The sequence below is a fragment of the Candoia aspera genome, chromosome 7, assembly GCF_035149785.1.
Source record: "Candoia aspera isolate rCanAsp1 chromosome 7, rCanAsp1.hap2, whole genome shotgun sequence".
NCBI lineage: Eukaryota > Metazoa > Chordata > Lepidosauria > Squamata > Boidae > Candoia > Candoia aspera.
In genome coordinates this window covers 67,997,401-68,023,025 of record NC_086159.1, presented here as the reverse complement: position 1 = coordinate 68,023,025, position 25,625 = coordinate 67,997,401, and the positions used below count along the sequence as shown (strand labels likewise).

The following is a 25,625-nucleotide window of genomic DNA, read 5'->3' as shown; positions in this document are numbered from 1 at the left end:
TTTCAGTATCCTCATTGGTTCAGCTGCATGCCTCTTCCATTTCCAAATAATCCTTTGATTCCAGCTTCTAGAGTCAGTGAGGCTGAGATGATGGTGGGGAAAGCCATGGCCTCCACATTAAAAAAAGAGGCAAGTAATTCTAGAGTGTATAGAAGCAATCAGAAGGTGGGGCTGTTACTTAAGGCCCCTCAAATCTCATTCATGTCTTTAAAATGCCTCTCTAGGCAGGCCATTTGGGCTAAAAGCTATGCTCATAGGAACTCTTTCAGCAGCTCATCCTCACTGGCTATGTCACAACCAAAGAGCTGATATTAGCATCCACTTACTGAATCAATGAGCGTGTATGGATTTTCCACCTCTGAGTTTAAGGAATACTGTGGCAGCTCCAACCGAACAGTGTAATTCAGGCCCTTTTCAAAGCATATTGGGTGCGGAAGGACTGCATACCTACATTAGCAATAGGACATCCATGAAGGAAAAATAATGTGGGAGATCCCAAGGCATATATAAAACAGCACTGGATTTTTTTTGAGACTGTTAATTAGATGACACTGAGCCTTTTCTCTTTATTGTTCCTTTGTTTTATACTTCTACTTTGAGACTCACCTGGAACCTGGAGATAATGATACCTCTTGATTGTCATCATCAGGAACAGTATTGCCACATCTACTACTAGCAGGAATTCTGCCTGGGCGAAATACACGAATGCTAGCTTTCTCCCAGTGATCTGGTAACTAGGAAAAATGATCCACGTTAATTTCGAAACTCAAAATACATCATGTAGGTATCAATCTATGTTGTCTAATGAAGGAATTAGGACTATTTGAACCATAAAGAATTCTTATGCACCCTTGCTTTGGAAGAAGCGTTAACTGGAGGCCACAGGACAACTGTGAGAATCACCACATGCATCATCCACTTGCCATTGCTATAAAAAGCACTTATCTATTCAGACCACTAGGTGCACAGATGTTTAGATCAGCAGCTCTTGAACGTCTTTAAAATATTAGTATTCCTCATTCAGAAACAGCATGACGCTATAAGCAGCCACTTACCTGTGGCTCGTATCGAATCAGAACATCATATTCCATAGAGAATGGAATATTGTCGATATAGAATTCCAAATACGCTCCTTCAGGAACTCTCACAAACCCTATTCCAGTCCATGAAGGTATACGATCTTGAGAATACAGGCGCTCAACTAAACTCACACCCTACAGAAGAGAAGCAAATTAGTCTGCTATTTTAAGATGACGCATGCATGTTCCAAAGAAATGTAGACAAAGAAGTACTATGAGGATGCGTCATGAGTAAGGATGGCGAGCAGAATTTCTTGGTTTTCTGAAGACATTTCCAAATGTCTCCCCTTTAAATTCTTTGTTCCTCCCTCTTTCGATGGGAGTAGGAGTTTGTTAGGATTGATGTCCTAACAGCCAGGAACCACGCTGAGACAAGGAATAGGTCTCTAGTGTTTTATTACCGCTACATAACAGAAAATCCTAACAAACTGAAGAAGCGTGGGAAAAACCCAGACATATAAACCCCAAAGGCTAAGGCGGGCCCAATCTGTGTCTCTTTGAATGGCTACCTAATTCCTCAGTACTACGCATGCGCTTTACAGCCTGGATGGGAGCCCCCTGCTCGCCATCCTTACTCATGACAGGATGGTATTCCAGCAGCCTTCTCCAGATGTGTTGGGACTTTTAATCCCAGATGTCACATTCACACCCTTACTGATAGATACCTACAAATGGTGACTAAGGACAGATTCAGTTCACACGCATGCATTGTTTATTTCTATTAGTTGACAAATGGTCTTTGTATGTTTTTTTACACTTAGACAAACTATTTCAGGGGAGATTTGAAATGAAATAATACTGTACCTATAACTTTACTGCAAAGTGGGCCAAAACATCAAAAATGCTTCTAAATCAACATACTGATCAGAAATAGAAGAAATAAGAGGGATCAAATGTTCCTGGAATGATGAAGACCACATATAAATGTACATGACTCCTGTGGCATAGAAATTTGGCAAATTTTATAAAACATTTTATGACATAATACAAAATGTCATAAAACATTTCCTGTGGTCAACTCCTGATGTTTGACTGGGCTATACAGTTTAACACTGGCTACTTTCAAGGCAGATACATCTTGGAATGTCTCCCCAAATTTTTAAGAACTTTTCCAGTGAAGGAGGTACATTAGAATGTTGAAGACACTGAGGAATCTGGGAAGGGAGGGAGGGAGGGAGGAAGATTTCTGATGCTCTCTGCCAGCTTCCCACAAGCAAAGTCAATGGGGAAGCCGGCAGCAAGCTGGGACTTGAAGTTGCTCCCGCTCCCACTGCTTTTTTGCCTTTGATCATTCTGTTTCTCTGTTTAGGTAAGGAAATATCTCTGAAATGATGACCCAACAGGTCATGGGTTGTCTAGTAAGATTATAAAAGCAGCTGATTGTCTAATTGTGTGTGAGAACACAATAACTGAAGGCACGTGAACTCCACACACTTCAGTGTTTCAGTCTAGCACTGATTTCTACAAACTCAGATATAACCCATTCAAAGTAAAAAAAATCTATATGCAGGCATTCGGAATTTTTAAATTATATCCTAAATTTCATATAGAATCTCACCATTATCTTCATAGGCTATAAATACTGTTGCATGACACCATTACATTTTAGGGACCAACTCTTTACCGGACCATTGGTTTTATTTTCTTTTAATTTTTTGGGTACTATCCTTCCTAAGCCAGCCATTTAAATAATTCTTATTTATTTGTGATGGGATGGGGCTAACAGGGCAAAAACAAAACTGAAAACTGGAATGAAAAGGACTCGTAGCAATGATTCTGATGTACAGTACTTCGATTGCTAGCTAAAGCTGAAACTCACAGGGCCAAAGTGGGCATCCTCTGCTTCATAGACATAATGATCCAAAGATATGAAAAAATATCCAGGTTCTACTTCCTGGCACTGGCGGCCAATCAGATGAGGCCTGCACTGGCACTGACCAGATTCACTTGAGCAGCTGAAAAACAGAATGAAATTCTTTATCTTCAGGAAATTTTATACCTCTTTATGCCTCTTTCCATTGTACATTAAAAAAAAATAAAGACATCTAAGAGTAGGCAACCACAAGAGTCTATAGCTCAATCATAGATATTTCTGCATAATTAAAGAAAGGTTTACAACAAGTTTCACCAATCTATCAGCCAACGTGGCTGCATCACCATCATGAATCATGCATTTAGCTGTTGCTTTGTAGGCAGACCTCCCAATACAGATGCTTAGGTTCAGATCAATAAGTGACTTGCATACCATCCAATTCAAAGCCCTGGGGTGAAAAATATCCCATGGAAGCATTGAGAAACATTCTCCCTTCTTGCGAAATTACTGTATCCATCCCAGATTGATTTTGTCAAACTTCAGATGCTTCCTTTACTTGGCACAATGACTCCATCTTTTGTTATGGTTGTTTTCCTTCATTCAAATCCACAACTTAGCTGTTCAGTGCAGCTGTGCACCTCAGGTGCTGTCTGAAGCCACCACGGCTTATATGGGAAGGAATTTCTGTTAGGAACATTCATCCTTTCAGACAGTTGTTGCCTAACTAGAAAGTAAGGTTGTAAAAACAGGCATCTGGACTGCTGAAGTTTTTAATCTGAAATGTCCGGATGAATGAGGTCATTTTCTCAGAAGTGCAGAAAAGGAAATGGGAATGCAGTTTAGGTCAAGTTCTTTTAGCAAATGACACCCATTACAGATGTTTTTGCAATCAATGCCTCAGAATATTCAAAGGTTAGGCAGCTTCGTGGTTCCACCAAATAACTTTAATAGGACTATTGAGAATAGCTACTGCCTGCGTGGGAAACAACTCATGAAAAATGATCAGAATAAAAATATGAGCTGGGTCAAATGTGTTACATCTTAATTTCCTCAGAGAGGTGGGACAGTGAATCTAAAAATGCAGCGAAGAGTTTTGCTGAAGTTACTGGATTGTGTAATGGTTATCCCAACCTCCCAGAGTCGCTGGGAGCCGGGCAGCATATAAATTTAATAAATTATTATTATTAAGTATAAATAAAGAAGCTGAGCCAATTAGTAAAAGAACTAAAGCAGATACACCTAAATACTAAATGCTGGCTGAAGATGATGGGAATTAAAATTCAAATTTATGTAGGAAGGAAGAGTGAATGGATCAAGAGGAAGGGGGAAGGCCAGGAAAGTCAAGGTTGGATGAAGTTGAGATTCTCAAAAACAAAGAGGTGAGAAGTTTAAATAATAAAAGGCAACGTATGAATCAGTAGATGGACATAACAGAACAAAGATAATTTGCAAGGTTTGGAGAAGTGTAGTGAATGTGTTGGTATCAACTAGATTTAGTTAGATTTCTTTTCCTTTTCTCTTACATCCTGTCTTTAATTTGGAGATTTGCAAAATTTATCAATCCAGGAATAGAACATTCTGGAAAAGTCTAGAATGTTGTTTGCTTCTGAACTATAACCACTTAAAAAGATGCATTTAAAAAGCTCATAGGTACGACAGCAGGAATTCAACTTACTTATTGCTGAGTGAACCTCCTTGATCACAATCACACGGTCGACACCCATCCATATCATTGCTCAGCCCCCAGTGTTCAGGCTGCAAGGGACAATTCAGGACATTACTGGTGCAACAACATGCTTTGAGTCACAAGCAGGCATCAGAGGCAGTACAAAAAGGCTGAATTGGCCAAGGCAAATGTTGAGTACTAACGGCAAAGCCATCACTCTTTGGTTTGCTTTTATTATTCTCAGGCATGAAAAACAATCACTTTCCTCTACAACTGCTGTCCTTCCTTGGTTCTATCAATACAGGTAGTCCTCACTTAACAACAGTAATTGGGACTGGAATTCCCATTGCTAAGTGACACAGTCATAAAGTGCAATGTCATGTGACCATGCTGCATAGCGACAGCAGTTCTGGCACTTCCGGTTGCTGGCATTAAGCAACTCCTGTGCTGTTGTTAAGCATGATATCATGTGGTTGTAACCTCTTGCTGGCTTTCCCATTGTCTTTGCTTGGAGGAAGCCAGCAAAGAAGGTCACAAATGGCAATTGTGACTGTGGGATGCTGTGATGTAATTCCAAGCCAGGAGCCAAGCACCCAGATCACAATCACGTGACCGTGGGGACACTGTGACAGACATAAGTACAAGGATTGGTCATAACTACCACTCTTTCAGCACCATTGTAAGTTCAGTCACTGAACAAATGGTTGCTAAGTGAGGACCACTTGTATTAATGCACAAGTTACAACCCACTCAAAAGATAAAACAGGAAATAGAAAAATGATGTCCTATGAACCTTTTAGGATACTGATAATTTACATGGGGAAAAAAGAAGAATTGATATTTTCTTTATGCAGGGATTATCCAGATAAAATATTGAGGTTAGGCCTAACAAAAGCCAGATTAAAATTCCTGGTCATCCAGAAATCTTACTGGATGACTTTGAGCCATTTGCTTTTTCTTATTCTAACCTAATAGATAAGAGAGTTGTGAAGATAAAAGGCCGTGGGGAGAGAATCATGTATGTTACCTTAAGCTCTTTGAAAAAAGAGTGGGATAAAACTGTAATTAATTAAAAAAATAAAGGAATAATAACCAGGGAGAGCCGAGTCAATGTGAGAAAGGGGCAGAGCAGAGAAAATGACCCCATCCCTAATCAGTATTATCTGCACAACTAGAAAAAGGTGCGGAGAAAAGGTGGCTCTCCTGTGATATGACTTGGATATCTTTGGGTAAGACAGTCAACTTTAAGAGCTGCTTTCTACAAGCTAGAAGGTGATATGACTACCACTACAAGAATTTCCAAGCTACATACCCAAAGGCCACCCTGGCTGGGAATTCTGGGAACTGTAGTCCCCATCTGGAAGATAGTATTCACTCTATGCAACTTCTGTGGCATACCATGAAGACTAACTATTTGGACCTTTGAAATAAAGTTAATCAGATGTTGCTAGAAGGCTTCTTTCTTTTCCTTCTTTTGACCTAAATGCTATTATAAGCAAGACAACTTACCAGACATTGATCACAGTGCCTTCCAGTAACAAGACGTTTACAGTAGCAGTTTCCTGTCTCAGAGTCACAAGGATTCCCTCCGGGATGTGCGCCCAAAGGATTGCATGCACAAGCTGTATTAGGAAGAGCAAGTAAATAAATCAGGATTAATGTGTTTTGATTATTGTTTGTACAGCACTTGCAGCAAATATTTATCTCAACACGATCGCTCATTTTTTGCTGGCGACTTAATGACAAATTGCTTCCCCTCCTTCCCTTTGTGGTTCCAGTTCCTTGGTTTGGCTTATTTTTGCTTATGTGTATTTAACTGCAGGTCAACGTTGCAATAAACAATACAACAAAAATTACAACCAGTAGTAATGAGCAATCAGTGAAATCTATACAAGCTTAAATAAAAGCATCAAAAACAGAAGTACATCCAAAGTGCATCTAAACTATACTAGTCTGACAATCAGAAATATATGTGGTTGAACAACTAAATGATACACTGGAAAGTTCATTACAACTAAATATAGGCATTTGCACATGCACATATTAGAATTAGAGGTATCACTGCTTCAGAAACAAATGAACTGAACAACTTCACTCTGAAATATGCACAACTGCATATTTAGGAAAGAAACACATCCTATCTTAACCATCTTTCAAACTACACAATCCAATTTGAGTTTGTCTCTTTATATCAGTAAAATTAAATGGCGTCATGGTAGGGACTCCAGGCTTTTAGAAAGAATGATTCATAGGCCCCTAATCAATAGAATTCATATTTGAAGGGTTTGCCAAATGTCAACGTAACAATGTTATACTTACACTGACAGCCAAGAGGATTGTCTGAGCTTAATCCATAAAAGCCTTCTTTGCAGAAATCACAACGTTCCCCTTCGACAAATAATTTACAACGGCACTGTCCAGCAATGAGGCCAGCAGAGTAGTCTGTGTAACGATCACAGATTCCACCATTCTGGGAGCCCACAGGGTCGCAGTTACATGCTAAATGAAGGAACACATTTTCTAATGCATCAACATAGCTATACAAACACATATAGCCAAATAAATCATTACTTGCATTGCTCAGCAATCTGAATCTCTTACAATCAAAAGGTGTTGGGCTCCACCATCAAAACAACAGCCCTTTTCCAATACTTGAAACATTTTGATAGCATATCTCTCCTGCCACTGGTGGAGACTCAGATATCAACATTCTCACAACACTGATATTTCTTCTTTCCCATCAGAATCAGGTGAAGTGGGCCAGCGTTTGTTCAATGATTGCAGGCAATACAGGTAGTCCTCGCTTAATGACCACAATTGAGACCGGAATTTTGGTTGCTAAGCTAAGCGGTCATTAACCCAATCTCACCTGATTTCATGACCTTTTTTGCGGTGGCTGTTAAACCAATCACCGCAGGCATTAAGCAAACCACATGGTCATTAAGTGAATCACGTGGTTCCCCACTGATTTTGCTTGCCAGAAAACGGCCCAAAAGGTAGAAAATGGTGATCACGTGACCATGGGACGCTGCAATAGTCATAAATGCAAACCGGATGCCATGTGCCCAAATTGTAATCATGTGATTGCGGGGATGCTGCAATGGTTGTGTGAGGACCAGTCATAAGTCTGTTTTTCCAGCACAGTTGTAATTCCGAACCATCACTAAATGAATGGCTGTTAAGCAAAGGCTACCTGTAATGAGTTGGCTAAGGAAAATAATGGAATCCTAACAAGAAGGAACTCTGGGTTCATGGTCCCTGACTTTAGGTATTAAAGTGATGTTACTCAGGTGAAGTTACATTTCTTCTAAAGGAGCAGATGGACAATTTCAGTCTTTCTGATGAAACAGGTTGCAATGCCTGATTCTCCCTTGTCACAGTTTTGTCTTTCCACCCAGTTTGACTATTCAATGTACCATATGTAGGGTACTCTTGACTATGGTTCAGAAACTGCAGCCACAGAAGTATTGACTGCTTTAATAGTGGTACTTGAGTTGAGGAATATCCTTTCTCTGTAGGCTGAGCTGGTCTTGCCATTAGCTAGCTGCTGATGCCAGGTGAAGATTAATGTAAGCAGAGGCTGTGAGTTCTCTGCCTCAGAAGGTTTTAAGGAGAGGTTGAAGGTCCACTTTTGAGGTTGGTTCAGCTGGTTGTCCTCCACACTGCAGAAGGCTGGACTTGATGACCCTTGTGGCCCCTTTTAACTCCACAATTCTGGTTCTATGATTTTTTCCCCATTATACCTTTTTCATAATTAGGCCTAAATTTATTAGTTGAAAGACTGTTATCCATCTTGATAACTGACCACAGTGAGCGTGCACTACTGGATTGTAGAACTAATCTGTATAGAGATTGCATTGGGATAATTTTTAAGGTAAAAATAAGGAAATCAAAGTTGTATAAATACATGTGTGTATACAGCCAAAGGCTATGCTGGAAATTATGGGAATTGCAGTGCAGTGAATATGGAGAATAAATATATTCTGTTTCTGAACATGGAATAATTCTATACGATGTTCCATCTGTAGATTTTAAGCTAACACATGTTAGCTCTGGCCTGACCAGAGATAGACTATTGTGATTGGTAAGAGTTAGCAAACCATTTCTCGAGGAAAAGATGACGCACTTACGTTCACAGATGTTGGGATCGCGGATATCTCTCTCTGGATGTTGGAAGTAGAAGGGCTTGCACTGCTCACAATTATGCCCCACAGTGTTATGTTGACAATCATCACACACTCCACCGCTGCTATTTCCAGTTGCTATATAAACAGCCATATCAAAATGGCATTGTGCAGAATGTTCGTTGCAATTGCACTCTAAGAGAATAAGAAAAAATCCAAGTGATAGCCTAGCATTAAAAAGCCCAATTGACTGATAGTCTCTAATCTCTTTATGGAGACAGGTAGTCCTCGACTTATGGCCACAACTGGGACTGGAACTTCAATCACTAAGTGATGCGGTCATTAAGTGAGGCATCACATGCCCAATTTTATGAACTTTTTTGCCATAGTCACTAAGTGAATCATGTGGTCATTCAGCGAATCATGTAGTCATTAAGTGAATCCAGCACCCCCATTGATTTTGCTTGTCAGAAGCTAGATAGGAAGGTCACAAATGACAATAGCGTGACCCCGGGACACTACAACTGTTGTAAATACATGCCGGTTCCCAAGTGCCCAAATTTTGATCCCATGATGCGGGGACACTGCAATGATTGTTATGTGCGAGGACCGGTCATAAGTCACTTTTTTCAGTGTAACTTTGAATGGTTACACTGAATGAATGGTTGTAAGTTGAGGACTATCTGTAATACAAACCAGTCTTAAATTAAAAAGCACCTATACGGCAACACCAGGGCAGGGGAAAAGACAGGATCCTTTTCTCAAATATTAGGACAAAGTTCTGTTTTGCAAAGCGATGAGCAGCCCTCCAGGAATTTTGACTTCTAATCTTTGATTTGCCAAAGTTTGGCAATTCCACTTTCTATTTTCTGTACTTCAGAAACAAAGTGCTCACAATAGAACATTTTTAGCCAAATTAATTTGCATCCCTTGGGCTATTCGTAAAAGGACGGACACTCATACCCTTTGCCTCCAGCCAAGATCAGGCTTCAGTGCTGTAGACCTCTCAAGCCGCGCTTAACATAGGCTTACTTTTGCAGGCGTTGCTGTTGCGACCTTCTGCGGGACGCCATGGCAAATCATGGTAAAAATCCAAACACTGTTCACAGTTTAAACCTTTGGTGTTGTGTCGACACATGCAATGGCCATGGACCTTTTTCAAAAAGAGACAGCAGAGTCCAAGTTCACAGCATTTGAACGTGTTTAGAAAGACAAGCAATTTCCTCCCCTTTGCAGACAAGGAACACAAGCAAAGCATTCACCTGTGTCAGTTTTCCTGAGCTCAGCAACTTTAAGATGTGTGGACTTCAGCTCCCAGAATTCCCCAGCTAGCATGGCTGTCCACACATCTTAAAGTTGCCAAGGTTGAGAAACACTGACATAATGCATGTGTGTATGTGTTTAAGCTACACCAGGGATAAGATCAATTGATTCAACTGCATTGCCTTTGCATTGTATCACTCTGTTCATCCTTCAACCGTGCCTTCTTGCTCTGTGTAACATACACTGGTAGCTGGTCCTCAACTGTAAATAAAGTTTTCTAATAAATTACAATAAACAGATTTCATTTTTTCTCTTGTCAATCAAGGGCAACGCCTTTCAACCTCAGGGGCAGAACCACAATGAAATGACGTCCGGAAAGCAACGCAGACATTTACCATTCCTTCCACCTCCTCATCGTATCCATGCACTGGCGCACATTCACTGGCGTGCCCATAACAAAAGCAGTTCCCACGGACCACCATGTCATAAACAGCATAGTAATATTTTTCCCGGATTTCCATTCTTGAATCAAGAAGGTTGTCTCCCAGGGTGTGCAGTTTGGCAAATCTGATTCTTAAATTTGTAATCTTTAACATATCTAAAAAGACAAAAAAAAAGGGGGGGGGGGACAACTTGCATACATTAATTTTTCCAAGAAAGCTACACGGACAGCCATGACAATCGCAATAACTGACTGGCCTAAGGTGAAGCCCAGGTTCCTACCCCTCTTCCGCATGCTTACAGATCTTCAACTACTTAACGATAGGCGGTTCACAGTCTTAAGATTCTATGAGGCAATGAACTCCTATTTTGCCACCTTAAGAACCTCAAAATGGTGCTATGTTGTGATGGCAAACAACAGAAAACAGAATTGTGATTTTCTACATTTTTTCAGTCAAAAATTAAAATATGCACGTGTATATATACAGGCAGTCCTCGCTCAACAAACATTCGTTTAGCAACAGTTCAGACTTATGAGAGCACTAAATCCAACTTACAGCCAGTCTTCGCACTTATGACCATTGCAGTGTCCCTGCAGTTACATGATTGCGATTTGGGCACTTAGCAACTGGTTTGGATTTACAACTGTCGCAGCGTCCTGTGGTCACATGATCACCATTTTTGACCTTCACAGCTGGCTTCTGGCAAGCAAAATCAATGGGGAACCGTGTGATTCGCTTAACAATCACATGGTTCGCTTAATGGCCATGGTGATTCACTTAACAGCCACTGCAAAAATGGTCATAAAATTGGGTTGAATTCGCTTAATGACTACATTGCTTAGCGACCAAAATTCTGGTTCCAATTGTGGTCGTTAAGTGAGGACTACCTGTGTATCTAAATAATAATAATAATAATAATGTAAAAGATGGCAAGCATGATGAAGTGAGAGGTCTCCCTCTCCCTTGCCGATGCGTGTGTGTGTATGTGTGTGTGTGTGAGATATATGTGTTGCCTTCACGTAGGTTTAACACACCAATGGAGAGGACAATTCCCTGTGTTTGGCCTCCAAAAAAATGAAAAACAAAAACTCCCAATCCCTCTAGAAATACCATCTTTGCTGACTTGAATAATATTGCTACCAGTATAGTAAAATATGACCCTAAACAGTGAATAGTAAAATGAGGAGCCAATACTTTATATTTAATATAGGAGGGACTGTGACTTCAGAAGCCATCTATAGAAGCTTGTGAAAGCTGTCTTCTCTTTCGGAGACATCTGCATTCCTTGTAGGCCCTGGCAGTCAGAATTTATATTACCTAAGGTATTTTACAGCTGGTTCTCAGAAAAGACTCAGCGATTACGAGCTCCAAGTATATGCACCGTGTGGTCAGATAAACAATGCCATGTTAGGCATCCCTTGCAACAGATCTAGTGTGACATGTGAAAGAACCCTTCACACAGCCTAACATGGAAATAGGAACTGTAAAGACTCATCCACTAACAGCTGAGAAAGAAGTTGTTCTGATGTACTCTAAATAGCCAGAACGGGATCAACCCCACTACTTTCCAGAGTAAAAGCAGAATTACAAGATGATCCTCTTGAGGAAGGATTGAAACAATAACTGAGCCCATGATCTGGTAGATGTATGCAAGTACAATGACATCATTCACATCTGGGGGGGCCTGAAAGGGCTAAATGAAACCATGGAAAGAGAGAGGAACATCCTCACTGCTATAATGGCACTCATCCAAGCCTTGCAGATGCTCAAGTATCCTTCCTGCTTGATGTTGCCAGTGGATTTTTGACACTAACTATACAGACCCAGATTGTGCAGACTAACTATGTTAGATAACCCCATTTGATAGATGTTTCTTTAGGAGATGATCTCTTATGGTTTCTACCATTCCCAAGTTGTTTCAAAGGGAAATGTCGTGCTTTGGCAAACACCTGGAGGGTTTGGTACTCATGAACTACTTCTTGGCTGATGGCTTTACTGGGGATGAACATGACCAGAAATGGTGTAGGGTCCAAGTAGCCATAAACTGCAGACCTTAAACTGAACAAAGCAAATGAAAGATCTCGCCTGTTTCTGCATAAGTAAACATGGCTTGAGCCCAGATCCAATGCACGTGGAAGCTATTTTAGAAATTAAATTTCCAGAATCTGTAGCTTACTTAAATAGATTTTGGGGAGCTTGGAAGATAGAAATATTGCAACTGGCAGAGGTGCTATACCCTTTAAATGAATGACTCAAAACAGATATAATTTGGCAATGGAGACACACTCAATATGGAGCTATGTTGTTAATTAAGAATTATAATTTGACTCATAGGGCACCAGCTACTACAATCTACAAGCCAGTGTAGAACAAGTCCAAACACACTTCAGAATGCAAGAGAAATCTATTCTTAGCTTTATTATATTCCCTTGACCACCCACTCAGAGAATGAATTCCTCTGCCCAAATGTTACCAATCCCCTTCTGATGTTGCATTAGCTTAGGACATTCTGTGGATGGAGAATATGAAAAATGGAAGGTCCTGCCCTCTCTTCCTTTTTAAATTAATCTTACTACTTAAATCAGATTTTATCTGATGATTTCCAGCCAAACCAAGCTTTCACGTTAAATTATGTATTAGGCAATTCTGATACCCTTATAAAGCTAAAAAAGATTTCCTATATTGAAAATCATACCTGATATCGTTTACATTTTTAAAAATCAGATAAGCTTGTTCTTATTTTTATACCATTTTCAAATATCATGAGTGCATACAAATGCAACTGTTCTGCTGTTTTTGAAGTTAGCAAAATACTAATCTAAACATATATTCAGGTAGTCCGTAACTGTACCGGATCATCAAATGTTTTTCTACGTTAAATGATTTTATTATATTTACAACTAGCTTTTCCTTCATCATAGACTTCAAACAGGAACAAACATGGGTCCCAGCTAGAATCCCCTCCAGTCCTTTGACCATACTGAAACTTGCTTAGCTTCATCAAAGCTACTGCATAATACATCTGAGATTGTACCTTGAGTCTTCCCTCATTTCACTAATCCTAGGGATCTGAGATAGGGGGAAATAAGCTCAAATATTTACATAAATAAATAAGTTGAAAGAATCGAGATAATTCAACTTAAGTGCTTTTAAACATCACTCACTAAGCCTAAAGACTGCAATGAAACAGGCTGGATTTATGCATGGTTTGCACTACCAAGTCTTTGAAAACTTCATTATGCTTCCATTAATCTTTCTGCATGATGGGTATCCCAAAATATTTTAGCACTCTTTCATGAACTTATAAGCAACCTTGTTTATCAGCTTCTTTGATCTCTGCGGGAACACAGGTTGGTGTTAATGAAAATTCTTTTGCAAGAAGATACACTATAGGGTTGACATGAAAGTCATCTGAGGCCTACTGAGTTCTGGGCACAATCAAACTGTCCCCCTGAAGAGAATGCATTGTTCACCACATGAGTGTATTTTGAGATGTTTTTTATTACAGCCATGTATTTGTCTTTTCAACTTGCAAGAGAAAGCAAGTTGCGCAATTTAGGGCACCAAACTGGAGAGACTAATGCTAGCTGTCTCAGAATTATTGAGTAATTTTGACCTACCAGGCAAAGCTAGCATGCATTTGACATAGAACGTAAAGGAAGATAAAGGACTATGCACATACTTTGAATCCTTGGGCTATATGGGTCTTCTATTCTAAAAGCAGGGTCCAGGACACGATAAATCACCTGAAAGTGACATGGGAACAGTCAATATGAAAGAGATTTCTACTTTGCAAATAAGATCTTCAATCATATATAAATAACCAACCTCTCCCTCAGTTGAAGGTTCAATATCAGAATACCGAGAATCGCAAATAATGTCATCTACTTTCTTCATTGGTCCAGTGGAAATGCCTGGGAATGAATTCTCACAGTCGTAGGCAAAATATCTATATACTTGCCAAGTTTTCCCAAAATCTGAGGATCTTTCAATCAACATTGCAGAGGGGCGGAAGGTCTAAAAAAGCAAAAAGAGAAGTCAATTTTAGGTCATTCAGAGCTGCAAATTGTTTCCCTTTACATTGATATTGGAAAGTTAATTTTCCTTTTTTTCTGTTCATTTTTTTAATGCATGTCCTCACACATGTCCTGCCTTTGTGTGTGTGTGTGTGTGTGTGTTTGAGAGAGAGAGAGAGAGAGTCTAATTGCGGGGGAGGGGTGCAAATGTGCTGCCTCCAAGCATGTGTTTATGCTCTGCTTTTGTGCTGCATCTGTGTGTGTGTATGCGCGCATGCACACAGACAAGCATGGGGCAGGCTGCATACGCTCCATTCTGGGTCACATGATCAGGGAAGAAAGAGGTGGGCGGGGCTCAGGAATGTGGCAGTCAGCAGCATTCTTAGCTGCTGCCTTAGTGCCTCAGGGCAGTCTAGCAGATTCTTAAATTTGAACATTCTTCCGCCCCACCCCAAATTTGGTCCTGTTCTGTTCTGCTTTCACAGGGTTATCCTGCTGCCAGATAAGAGAAATGGACTCACAGAACCCTGAGCTCCTTTACATAACTTATTTCCAACATTCTTTGAGTAGAAAGAATATCAAAAAGTCATTGTGTAGAAGGTTTATTTTATTAAGTTGAAATTCAACCTACACTTTTGTATCTAAAAAAGCACCTATGCTGGAGTTTTAAAAGCCAAACAGGTATCATTAAAATCTTTCCACCTGCAATTAACACCTTTTAACCGTAAATTCTGTAACCCACTTGATGGGGGGAAAAAGCCACACCTTGTTCAGAACTGCAACAAATGTTGTGTTTCTGAATGCTCCTATAAGCTGTGCCTTAACAACTGCAATGATCAGCATGTATGTTCTGACTGCAGATCTCAAGGGATCAAACTACTGCATATCTTTCCAATAAAAATGTATTTGAAACCATATGGTGCATCTGCCTGCCAGGACATCTGTTTAGAAGGAAAACAACAACATTTTGTATACAGATGTTTTCCTTTTCTTTCCCCCCTCTGAAAATTATTTCAACTGCCAAAAGTGAAGGAATTCTAAAGTCAATATATCTGTTGTCTTAATTAACTGCATTGTGGGGGTTTGGCAAATTTTCACACCAGTATTAGGAATTAAGACAGAGCAAATGAGATAGACTTACAAGGCCCACCTAATTCTCGCCTCTGCAGCAACAGAAATTCAGTGATCAGAACTTTCCAAAACAGGCCAGCTACAGGAGGATAGATATGAAGAAGAAACACTAAACCTTTTTCTACTTTATGAGTGTTTGGGGATTTATTCAAAGCAGTTCTTATCTAAAAATACAGAACAAGCCAATTAAATTGCACCATAAAATGAAGGAATTTGTAGCCTCTCTTCCCGCTTGAATTCCAGGATTAATCGTTTTTAAGATCCTTTAATACACTGACCTTATTCTAAAATTCTAGTTAAGCCTCTAACTGGCATCTATGACCAGGACATAGGGCTCTCTGCAATTTGAGAGAAATGTTATGGATTCTTTACCTTGAAGGTCATAATGAGATGAGTGAAATGGAATTCCGCCTCTAGATCCAATAGGATAGTCACATTTTCTACTCCTACAGGACCGAAAGGAAAATAAGAGAGGAAGTTGCATTATAAACAAGAACATTTGTTAAAAGCTGAATTCTATCTCTTCCATTCCCCTGAGGGAAACAGGCAGGGCTTCAAACCAAACCCTCTCTTTCTCTGTATTCCTTCCTTCCCTCCCTCCCTCCCTCTTTTCCACATCACGAACAAGGATCAAATGGATGAAGACCATTATTAGAAAAAATGATTTGCTATAAAAACGCAGAACACAGATTTTTTTGCTAGCTGTCTAGAAATGATTTTAAATAGGATATAGGGATGAACATAAAAGGAAAAGTAGGGTGAGATCTACTTACGTTGTTTTTTTTGTTATTACAATTACCTGAATGAACATATTTGTAACTAAATGGTGATGTCTGAATTGTTGGTAGATCATAGTATACTTTAAAAAGTGAAGGACTATGCCATTCTTATGCAATTTTATATCACATTTCCATAGAAGTTGTAATTCTGCATAGACCCTTATAATCTCAAAGTTTATACAAAGTTATATATTTAAATCATATCTATTATGGATGCTATGTATTTTATAACTCAAAGAGCTTAATTAGTATTTGTAATAACAACAGCATTAGAACTGTACCATCAATAAAATCTAATTACAATCCATTGTTGATGAAATCAACAAAATCTAATTACTCCTGTGTCATACCCTCCTACTCTAGCAAACAAGTTACCACCCTTCAGAAGTGTTTCTGATTTCTGCACAACACAAACCATGGCAGCCCATCTACCCATCATTAAAAAAAAAAAACATGGTTGAGTGCAGTGTTTTTCAAACCTGGCAACTTTAAGGTATGTGGACTCCAACTCCCAGAATTCCCCAGCCAGCATGCTGGCTGGGGAAACCTGGGAATTGAAGTCCATACATCTTAAAGTTGCCAAGTTTGAAAAACACTAGTTTAGTGTAGGGGAGTGTAATCTTCAGTTACTGCTGAACTACAACTCCCATCATCTCTTACCATTGTCTTCTTTAGTTGGGGCTGTTTGGGAGATGCAGTTCAGCAACATCTGAACAGCTGCAGATCTCCAACGCTTGTTTTACAGATTTTTTTTTTTAAGAACGAGAACTTTGAATTTTCTGGGTAACATTCTGAGCTTTGAAAACTTTAGCTAGGAAGAAAAATCCAATGGAAAGGTCTAGTTTAAAAACACACACACACACACCAAACCTTATGCAAAAAATTAAACCTCAAGGAAGCAGAAGCTGTTATCATAAGAGATACATACATAGTCTTCACAGGACTGTTTCGGGGCCATCAAAGGGACACCCCGGGGTAGCCTACCGTTTTCTGACTGCCACCACAGCTTGAGGCGATTTGGAGCAAAAGCAGTGACCACATTTTCAATACGATGGCTGTCAGGATTAAGGGTCTCATGGAACGGATCTCGCGAATCACACGTGAAACATTTTTTGTCCTCCTGAAATAAACAAGTGGAATCAATCTTGCAGCATTGTTTCTAAGGGCTGGCACTCAAACTTCACTAAATTCCTACTTCCCTGGAACCTTTCAAGTCCAGGCTAATGTCCAATGTATTGGGCCCCCAACCTAACCTGCTTCTCTTAATGTCTAGAGACAATACAGTCATCCAAGGGAGCTTTTCACAGTCCTTCTCCATCAAATACAACTATGCAGACCTCCATTCCTTGGCTGAGGTCTGTTGCAACTCTTCCAGGCTAACCATCTGCACTCACTATATTAGGATACCAAAAAGCCATATTAGGATTGAGGTGAACTTTTGTTCCAATAGAAGAGAATATCTGTAGCTCAGGGTTGAAATGGAGTCCTTGGTGCTCTCTGAGCTTGGTTGTTTGCTTGCAGACGTTTCATGACCTGACTAGGAAACATCATCAGTGCTGGTGAGTTTGGACCTTGCTCTCTGTTTATACACAGTAGCTTGCCCTGCCAGTGTTGGTGGGGGTGTGGTTCTCTCCTTGATAGTTCCTTGATTAGGGCATTGTTTTCTGCTTGACTGTTTGTCTGGTGTTACTCCCTGCTTATCTGGGTGCTTATCCCAAATGCTTATCCCAGGTGCTTATCTCAAATAAGCAGGGATTAACACCAGACAATCAAGCAGAAAGCAATACCTTAATCAAGTAACTACCAAGGAGAGAACCACACCCCCACCAGCACTGGCAGGGCAAGCCACTGTATATGAACAGGGAGCAAACCCCACACTCATCAGCATTGATGATGTTCCCTAGTCGGGGAATGAAACGTCTGCAAGCAAACAACCAAGCTCAGAGAGCACCAAGGACTCCGCATGAACTTTTGTGGTTGACATCTCCCAAGAATCCTCTAGCCAAGCTTAAGTATCATGTTTTCATTTAAACACACACGCATCTTATACTCAATTCAGTAAATTTAAGACTAAAATTAAAAAATGGCTGCATGCTTCCTATAACATCAGCTCCTTAAATGTATGTCGGTCCTATATCATGCTTTGTAAAATGGAGTAACACCCATTTGCACAAAATGAAGCATATGGCAACATATATTTAGCTACTGTATTATATTTTGGTTCTCAAAATTGCAGATCTAAGCACAAAAGGCATGTGACCCATTTCCAGGAAGCACTCTCAGAATTAATGCACTGCCATGCAAGGATGTTACCACAAGTTCCTGGATACTGACACATTTCCTGGCATGTTTTTAATGCAACTGTTATTAATTGCTCCACTCTTCCTATATTCTGCTCAGCGATTTCGATCCAGGATGCAAAGGCAAAGCTGCATGATTCTCCCTTAAGCTTGCATGATTGAAAAGAACCACATGCCTGCACTCGCTTTCCTTTCCTTTCTTCACAGCTTGCCCTGCGCTAAATTTTAGATTGCAAAATCTGGAGATCAGAGAGCCCTCTAACCCCTTCTATTCTGCAAAACAGTACAACCCCAATTAAAAGTCATGATTATTATCTTCATTGGCTCAAAGAATATGTCACTTTTCTCTGCAACGGCTCTCCTTCAACAGAAGACTTCCATTTTTGGAAATAGGACATCTTTCTTTTTATGCTTCACTTAGTTAAGCTCATCAGTCATGTTGCTGGACTTGTTGGTACCTTTCTATCCATCAACTTATAAGCTTTCTGAACAGTTTAGAGCTCTGACTTTCTCCTGAACCATTTATTAATCCCTCTCGTTTTTTTAAAATAAACATTTCTACCTTTGAAGTTAAACAAGAAGATGACGCTGCACGTTCAGGGGAACTTTTGACTTGAGAAATTGGAGAAGAGCTGAAGTCATGGTGTTATATAACACCACATGCAGCTTGTACCTGAACCATTATAAGGATAAATGTAGGGTCACTTCTGAGAGGGAGCAGGGAAGTTCCTTATTCAGATTGATTTGTACATGTAACAGAAGGCCATTGTGAATCAAGACATGAGCACCTTCAAGCAGGTTTGATTACTACTTCCAGAATTCCTAGCCAGAGTAGACAATGCCTGCTTGGAAATTCTTGTAATGGCAGTTCAACAAATCTGAAGATCACAGAAGCTTATCAAGCCAGTCCATACATACTTTGCACCTCTCTAGTCCCCAGGAGCATTCCTGGAAAAATCAATTAAACTGAAGCTATAGGTATACTTTTCTTCATTGTTATCCTATTTTATTCAATCTGCTCTCCAAGTTTAGATGCCAGAACCTTTTACTACCCTTGAGAAGGCAAATACAATGTTGGCCTTGCAAAAGCTGTTTTTTCCCCCTCTCTTTATTCAGAAACCAGAGATCCACCAACAGGAACCAAGCACAAAAGACACATATCAAGAATTTAAGTGCTAGAACTAATTCAGTGTTGCAAACAAAACAAAATGAAGTCACATTTTCATGTGAGGTGGTAATACTTTGTTGTTGACTTGGTTCAACTATTGAATTCTGCTAATTCCCAGCTTTAAAAGGATTTTGAACTGGGATCAGGGCTTTCTTAGAGAGTGAAACGTTTGGATTAACCTCATATATTGCCTGAGGAGCTGTACATTGCTTTAAAAAAACCTAGATGGTAATGCTTGTAACAGGATTGGTTAAATTGTCAGAAAGTTGAAGGCTAAATTTTCAAGTTCTTCAGAACTTTGGACCAGGCTGCATGTTAAGTCAAATCAGCATGGAGGCAGAGAAAAGTTGAGTGTGAAGTTTCTTCCCAACATCTGTATGATCTGGGAAAGAATGTAGGAGGCCTTCTATTGTATTATTAGTTGGAAGACAACCAAAGGCTGCGCAGACAAAGTGAAAAAACAAAGGATTCTTCTACTGTTTGGAAATATAATGCCTTGTGTTTCTGTCTTCAACTGAATATCCAATCTTCAGCTGGACAAGTCTTGTTGCTTGAGAGGAACACTAAGCACCATGGCATTTTATTGCTGGATATCCTGGAACATTAAGTATTGCCTGCATGTGCATTTGCATGCACAAGCCTAGGAAGCAGCCATGCCAAGCCCTCAAGGATGTACCTGCTTTAATGCTCTTAAGAGGGATGCTTTGCTTATTCCAGCATTCTTCAAGGTGCATCCATTTCAAGTGCCTTGCACTGCCCTTGAAGATGCTCTTTAGTATAACTCTTCCTAACTGTGCTGCCCTCCCTCTATCCTTTCAAAACACCCTGCTTGTGTATTATTTTCTCCTGTTACTCTCCGGTCTCTTTAAATAACTTTCATTTCTTTCCACACACTCATTGCCAAGTTTTCCCTTGCCTACCCTACCATGATGTGAAACAGCTGAGGAATTGCTCCCCATGTTCCTTCAATTCTAAAAAGTGTTCTGCAATCTTCTCAAGGTTTTTATTACAAACATATGTTTTCATACATATTTCTGTTGGATTAGAAATACTGCACATACTTCCAAAGAAAGGCTTACTTAGATTTACCCCTATAGTTGTGTATATCTTTTGACATAGACTGTGAATGAGGAAGTGGTCTAGACAGTTCTTGCAGGTCACGCTTGAGTGCAAAAGATCAACAGGACGTTTCTTATTAATATAGCTAGAAATACTGCATCATAAAAGTATTCACTGTTACATTCCTACACAAACAATTTTAATGTAACAGTACTCATAACTACACTGAACTTTTCTATTTCACATAGATGGATAACCTTTTGAAGGTCAGGGGCCATATTTAAAATTTGGGGGAATCTAGTGGGTGGGGCTGGGCTTTGGATGATTTTTTGTGGTCATATGACTACTTTAGGTAGACCTCACTTAACAACTGCCCTGTCTAGCAATCATTCAAAGTTATGACAGTGCTGACAAAGTAACTTTACAACCAGTCCTTACATTTACAACTGTCACAGCATCCCCGCGGTCATGCAATCGATGTTTGGGCACTTCACAACTGGCTTCTGACAAGCAGAGTCAACGGAGAAGCCAGCAGTGAAACTCCAAGTTGCGGTCACGTGATGTCTCTAAGTGACCCATGGCAACTCACTTAACGACCAAATGGGAAGTGATGTTGTGAGTCTGTCATGGTCATGTGATGTTTTGCTTAGCAACCGCATTGCTTAGCAATGTAGTTGCCAGTCCCAATTGTGGTTGCTGAGTGAGGACTACCTGTCCTCTGTTGTCCCCTTCAAACTGGCAAGAAACGGCGCTATCGGTTTTCGGCAAAGGAGGAACTGAGGACACAGAAAGGGTGTTTAGAGGCTGCAGGCAGGCAGGGTGCCCTCCCCTTGCCTTATATAAAGGATTCCTAATCGTACATATTATTCCTCATTATAAGAAATGTAAATGTAAATGCCATGCTAAAGAAAACGAGCAGCTGTTACTCTTAGTCCTTTCCTACACAGTAAAATTTAACAGATTAATTGGGAAGGGTATCCACTGTTCCCAAATATCCAATCAATTCAAAAGTATATCAATTGCATCAATTTACATCATCAGAATTACAAATGACATAATTTACATCATTTCCATTACCTGATTGCACAGATCACGCAAACTGCCATGTATGTTTAAAATTAAGGCAAAATTAATATAAACTTAATATTTCAAAAGCAACCAGAGGATGTCCAAGTAAAATTTTGCCTGTTGCATTCAAATTCTGCTAAATGACGATCTGTAAATCAAGATCTCACTGTATGAATTTCTGAGTGAGCAGACAGACAACTCAAGGCTATTCATATTTACTCACAGGAGAGCTACAGAACTTACTCCATTCATAAGCATGTCCAGCAGGACAATCAACGTGCATTTTTATGACACTCAGATCTCCAAGAAACTCCACTGCTAGTTTTAGCAGCAAGCTAAACAGTGGCATGACCTCTGTTTAAAGTATCAAGAATGTGACAAGACATAGCCCAAATACCAGCCAAGTGTCTCCAAAATTAAATAGCCCCCATGGATTGACCAATTTGATGATATCACCATTTCTATCTAAACTGTTGATCTAGAGAGCTGGAAGGAGAGAATTATCTACTCAAGAGCAGCTTGTAATGATTATCCCAAGCCACAGCTACTCTGTCTCCACACATCTGATCATATTTATTTTTGATCATATCTATCTATCTATCTATCTATCTATCTATCTATCTATCTATCTATCTAATTTGTCACCGCCCATCTCCTCCGACCGGAGGAACTCTGGGCAGTTTACAGTACAGAACAATAAATATACAATAAAATTCTAATAAATATACAATAAAATTCTAATAAAATCTCACTAAAACAATTTCTTAACTACCCCAGCTCATATAATGGATCTTCTCTCTGAAATACAATTCTAAGATTACTTATCAAACGCAGAAGCAAACCTTTTTTAAACTAAAATTGAACACTACTACATTAGAATTCATAGTTCTCCTGCAGAATTTTACAACAGGCTAAATCTACTTTCAAAGTAAAGACCTTTGAAACTATTTACCATCAAATAATATACACATTGGGTGGTATTTTGTTGGGTGAAGTGCCAGACAACTTCTAGTTTATTGCTTTCAATTCCACTTGGTTGTAGTGGAAACAGGAATCGAGCCATTTTTAAATCACTTATTTAGAGAAGCTTCAAAGCAGCTCTGAGAAAGATGCCTAGAATTGTAGTTCAACATCTGGGGGCACATATTGCCAACACCCATTAGAGAATACATCAGAGATATCAAGAGAATTGTTACAGAATGAATCATTTGGGTCCCTAGGCCATACATACAGTAGTACAAAAGCATAATGTTAAAGAAAAGCAGATATTTATTCCCAACTATGCATCATTATTCCAAAGTCTCTGATGCCCTACGTGTGTTCATGTGCAAACACAGAATTTCTGGCCCACTCATTAAAATGCACAGGCAGGAATCCTTTCAGAAACTCCACTGAGCTAATATGCACATCCAAGAATCGAACCTCAGGATCCCTCTTTGGCATGACAAGTGTTGAAGTGCTTGGACTGCATTCTTTACCCATATCGGGTCTCCATCATCTTGGTCCAGCATGATGCATAACTGCACTACAAGACTTTTTTCCATACCTTTTTTACATGGCTTCACTTTGGTGGCAATAATAATAACCATCACCACCACCACCTCAGCAAGGCATGAGGAAGGGAAAAGATTTTTTTCTGCAGGAAGAACCTCTGAAATCAAATCTGATCTTTTCCCAGAGATGGTCTGAGCTTAGACAGAACTCACAGGAGGCTGAGATAGAGTTTTTGCTTGTATCACAGCCAGGACTAAAAATCCTGGGAGGCCTTAGTTCATTGCATTCAGGAAGCCGCCCCCCAAAACCCAAACAAATAAGGGTAGGAAACAGCAGGACACAGGCAACTGTACAAACAAATCTGAGTCTGAAGGATGCAGTCTGCTTCCTCTCAACTTCTAGACAGCAGCAGATGTTTCTGCTTATCTAGAGAGGAGGTGGCGCTGCCTAGTCAGCCAAGTGAACAAAGAAAGCAGAAGGCAAAATGATTGTTTCCTAGTAGATGTTCCCCTCAAGCAGCCTCTTTCAGTTCAGGCTTACCTGGAGATGGCTCACAATGCAGAAGGGTTCAGGCTTCTGAAGACCACACGTGGAGGAGACTGTGAGGTTGTTGGCTCGGCCAATCAGCAAGTCTCCTGTAGCCGGATAGCAACTTCCCTCCGCACATCCATAACTATATTCTGGTCCTTGAGCCACTACAATGGCCCAGAGACCTGAAAGAAAGAGTGTCAATAGAAGAGGGAAGAGAAGGAAGCATTTCACTGGGGGAAATACAGTACAGTGATCAACATCGCTCAACACCCAAGATGCTATTTTGACAAACTAAGGAAAGACAGTTGAGTAATGTTCTTCTGTTTAGGAAAACATTTTGTATACTGTTAAGATGCTATCCTAGGATGGAATCAAGTTCTTCTAAATTCTATAGCCTATCAGTGTTTTTCAACCTTAGCGACTTTTAAGATGGCTTTCTAGAGCATGTACAATGAGCATACAGGGTTGGATTAACTATCCTGAGATGACAGACCAGTGTCCTGAAGTCCACATATCTTCAAGTTGCCAAGGTTGAGAAACACTGGTCTGTCATCTCAGGATAGTTAATCCAACCCTGTATGCTCATTGTACATGCTCTAGAAAGCCGTTTTAAGCAGGAAGTATCAATTAAGAAACAGTTTTAGGATGAGGCATGCAAACTTCCACTCCCTTTGGCAAGTTGAATAAACACCAATAAACCAAAAGCTCAGATAACAATGGGCTAAAAAGACACACATCTGTATTTTAGGATGAGAATATTAAAAATGAAAAGTATCTGTTTTTACTACGTAAACTTTGAATGTCATATACCTGAAGATGCTTAAAAGTTAAAGGCAAAGCGGTAGGCACATTTTCCCCGCAATTTTCCATTTTGCTGTCTATTAATTACTTGCAATATATCCTTAAGAATGTGGGCTTTGTAACAGATTTCTCAGCAAAGGATAGCACCAGAAGATGGGGAAAAAAAGAGAGTTGGGTTGCCATATTGCCTTCTGGGAAGGCTCCTAAGTCTTTAAAAAAATGCATGAAAGGCATAAATTCAATAGAGGACACTTCTCTTCAAACAGAGGATTAGTAACAGCAAACACGTTCTGTCTTTCATCCAGTAATCCAGTTAAACTTCAGTTAAGTTTCATCCAGTTATCAGAAATGAACTGGGTCCCATCCTTCATTTGATATGTTACTAAAGGTGGGGTGGGGAGAGCTGTTACTCATTTTTTTATTCCATTTCTTACTTGGAACTGATTAAGAATCGGTGATGGGGACAGGCAGCCAGGCCCGCAGCTGGTGTGACCTCCCCACCCCCAATGCTTACCATGGTCATGCTGGCCGGGACAGGTAAGAGGTGAAATTCCACATATCTGGACAACATCAAGCTACTTATCTGAGTCTAAAAAGAGTCTAGTAATGCCTTTCCTGACAAACAAATAAAATTTGTTAAATGCTACCAGACTCCTGATTTTTATTTTTGCCACCATAGACTAACAGGGCTCCCCTCCTATGATGTCTGCCTTAAATTTGTTTTTTATTCGTTCAGTCGCTTCCAACTCTTTGTGACTTCATGGACCAGCCCACGCCAGGGCTTCCTGTTGGTCATCACCACCCCCAGCTCCCCCAAGGTCGAGTCCGTCACCTCTAGAACATCATCCATCCATCTTGCCCTTGGTCGGCCCCTCTTCCATTAGGAGCTG

The 25,625-nt window shown here is 40.0% G+C and overlaps 1 protein-coding gene across 1 annotated transcript in view; it reads right to left on the bottom strand.

Annotated features, from left to right (window-relative positions):
• LAMB1 (laminin subunit beta 1) overlaps nucleotides 1-25,625 on the bottom strand; it is a 59,891-nt gene that overhangs the window by 31,166 nt on the left and 3,100 nt on the right. The window contains exons 2-16 of the mRNA XM_063307987.1: nucleotides 23,944-24,116; nucleotides 17,299-17,434; nucleotides 15,908-15,981; nucleotides 14,217-14,405; nucleotides 14,071-14,134; nucleotides 10,341-10,543; nucleotides 9,715-9,835; nucleotides 8,689-8,877; nucleotides 6,878-7,057; nucleotides 6,068-6,180; nucleotides 4,568-4,647; nucleotides 2,899-3,034; nucleotides 1,056-1,214; nucleotides 607-734; nucleotides 327-447 (exon numbers count right to left, since the gene is read on the bottom strand). Coding sequence (XP_063164057.1) covers nucleotides 327-447; nucleotides 607-734; nucleotides 1,056-1,214; nucleotides 2,899-3,034; nucleotides 4,568-4,647; nucleotides 6,068-6,180; nucleotides 6,878-7,057; nucleotides 8,689-8,877; nucleotides 9,715-9,835; nucleotides 10,341-10,543; nucleotides 14,071-14,134; nucleotides 14,217-14,405; nucleotides 15,908-15,981; nucleotides 17,299-17,434; nucleotides 23,944-24,116 — 2,066 coding nt within the window. The remainder of the gene's footprint in view (nucleotides 1-326; nucleotides 448-606; nucleotides 735-1,055; nucleotides 1,215-2,898; nucleotides 3,035-4,567; nucleotides 4,648-6,067; nucleotides 6,181-6,877; nucleotides 7,058-8,688; nucleotides 8,878-9,714; nucleotides 9,836-10,340; nucleotides 10,544-14,070; nucleotides 14,135-14,216; nucleotides 14,406-15,907; nucleotides 15,982-17,298; nucleotides 17,435-23,943; nucleotides 24,117-25,625) is intronic.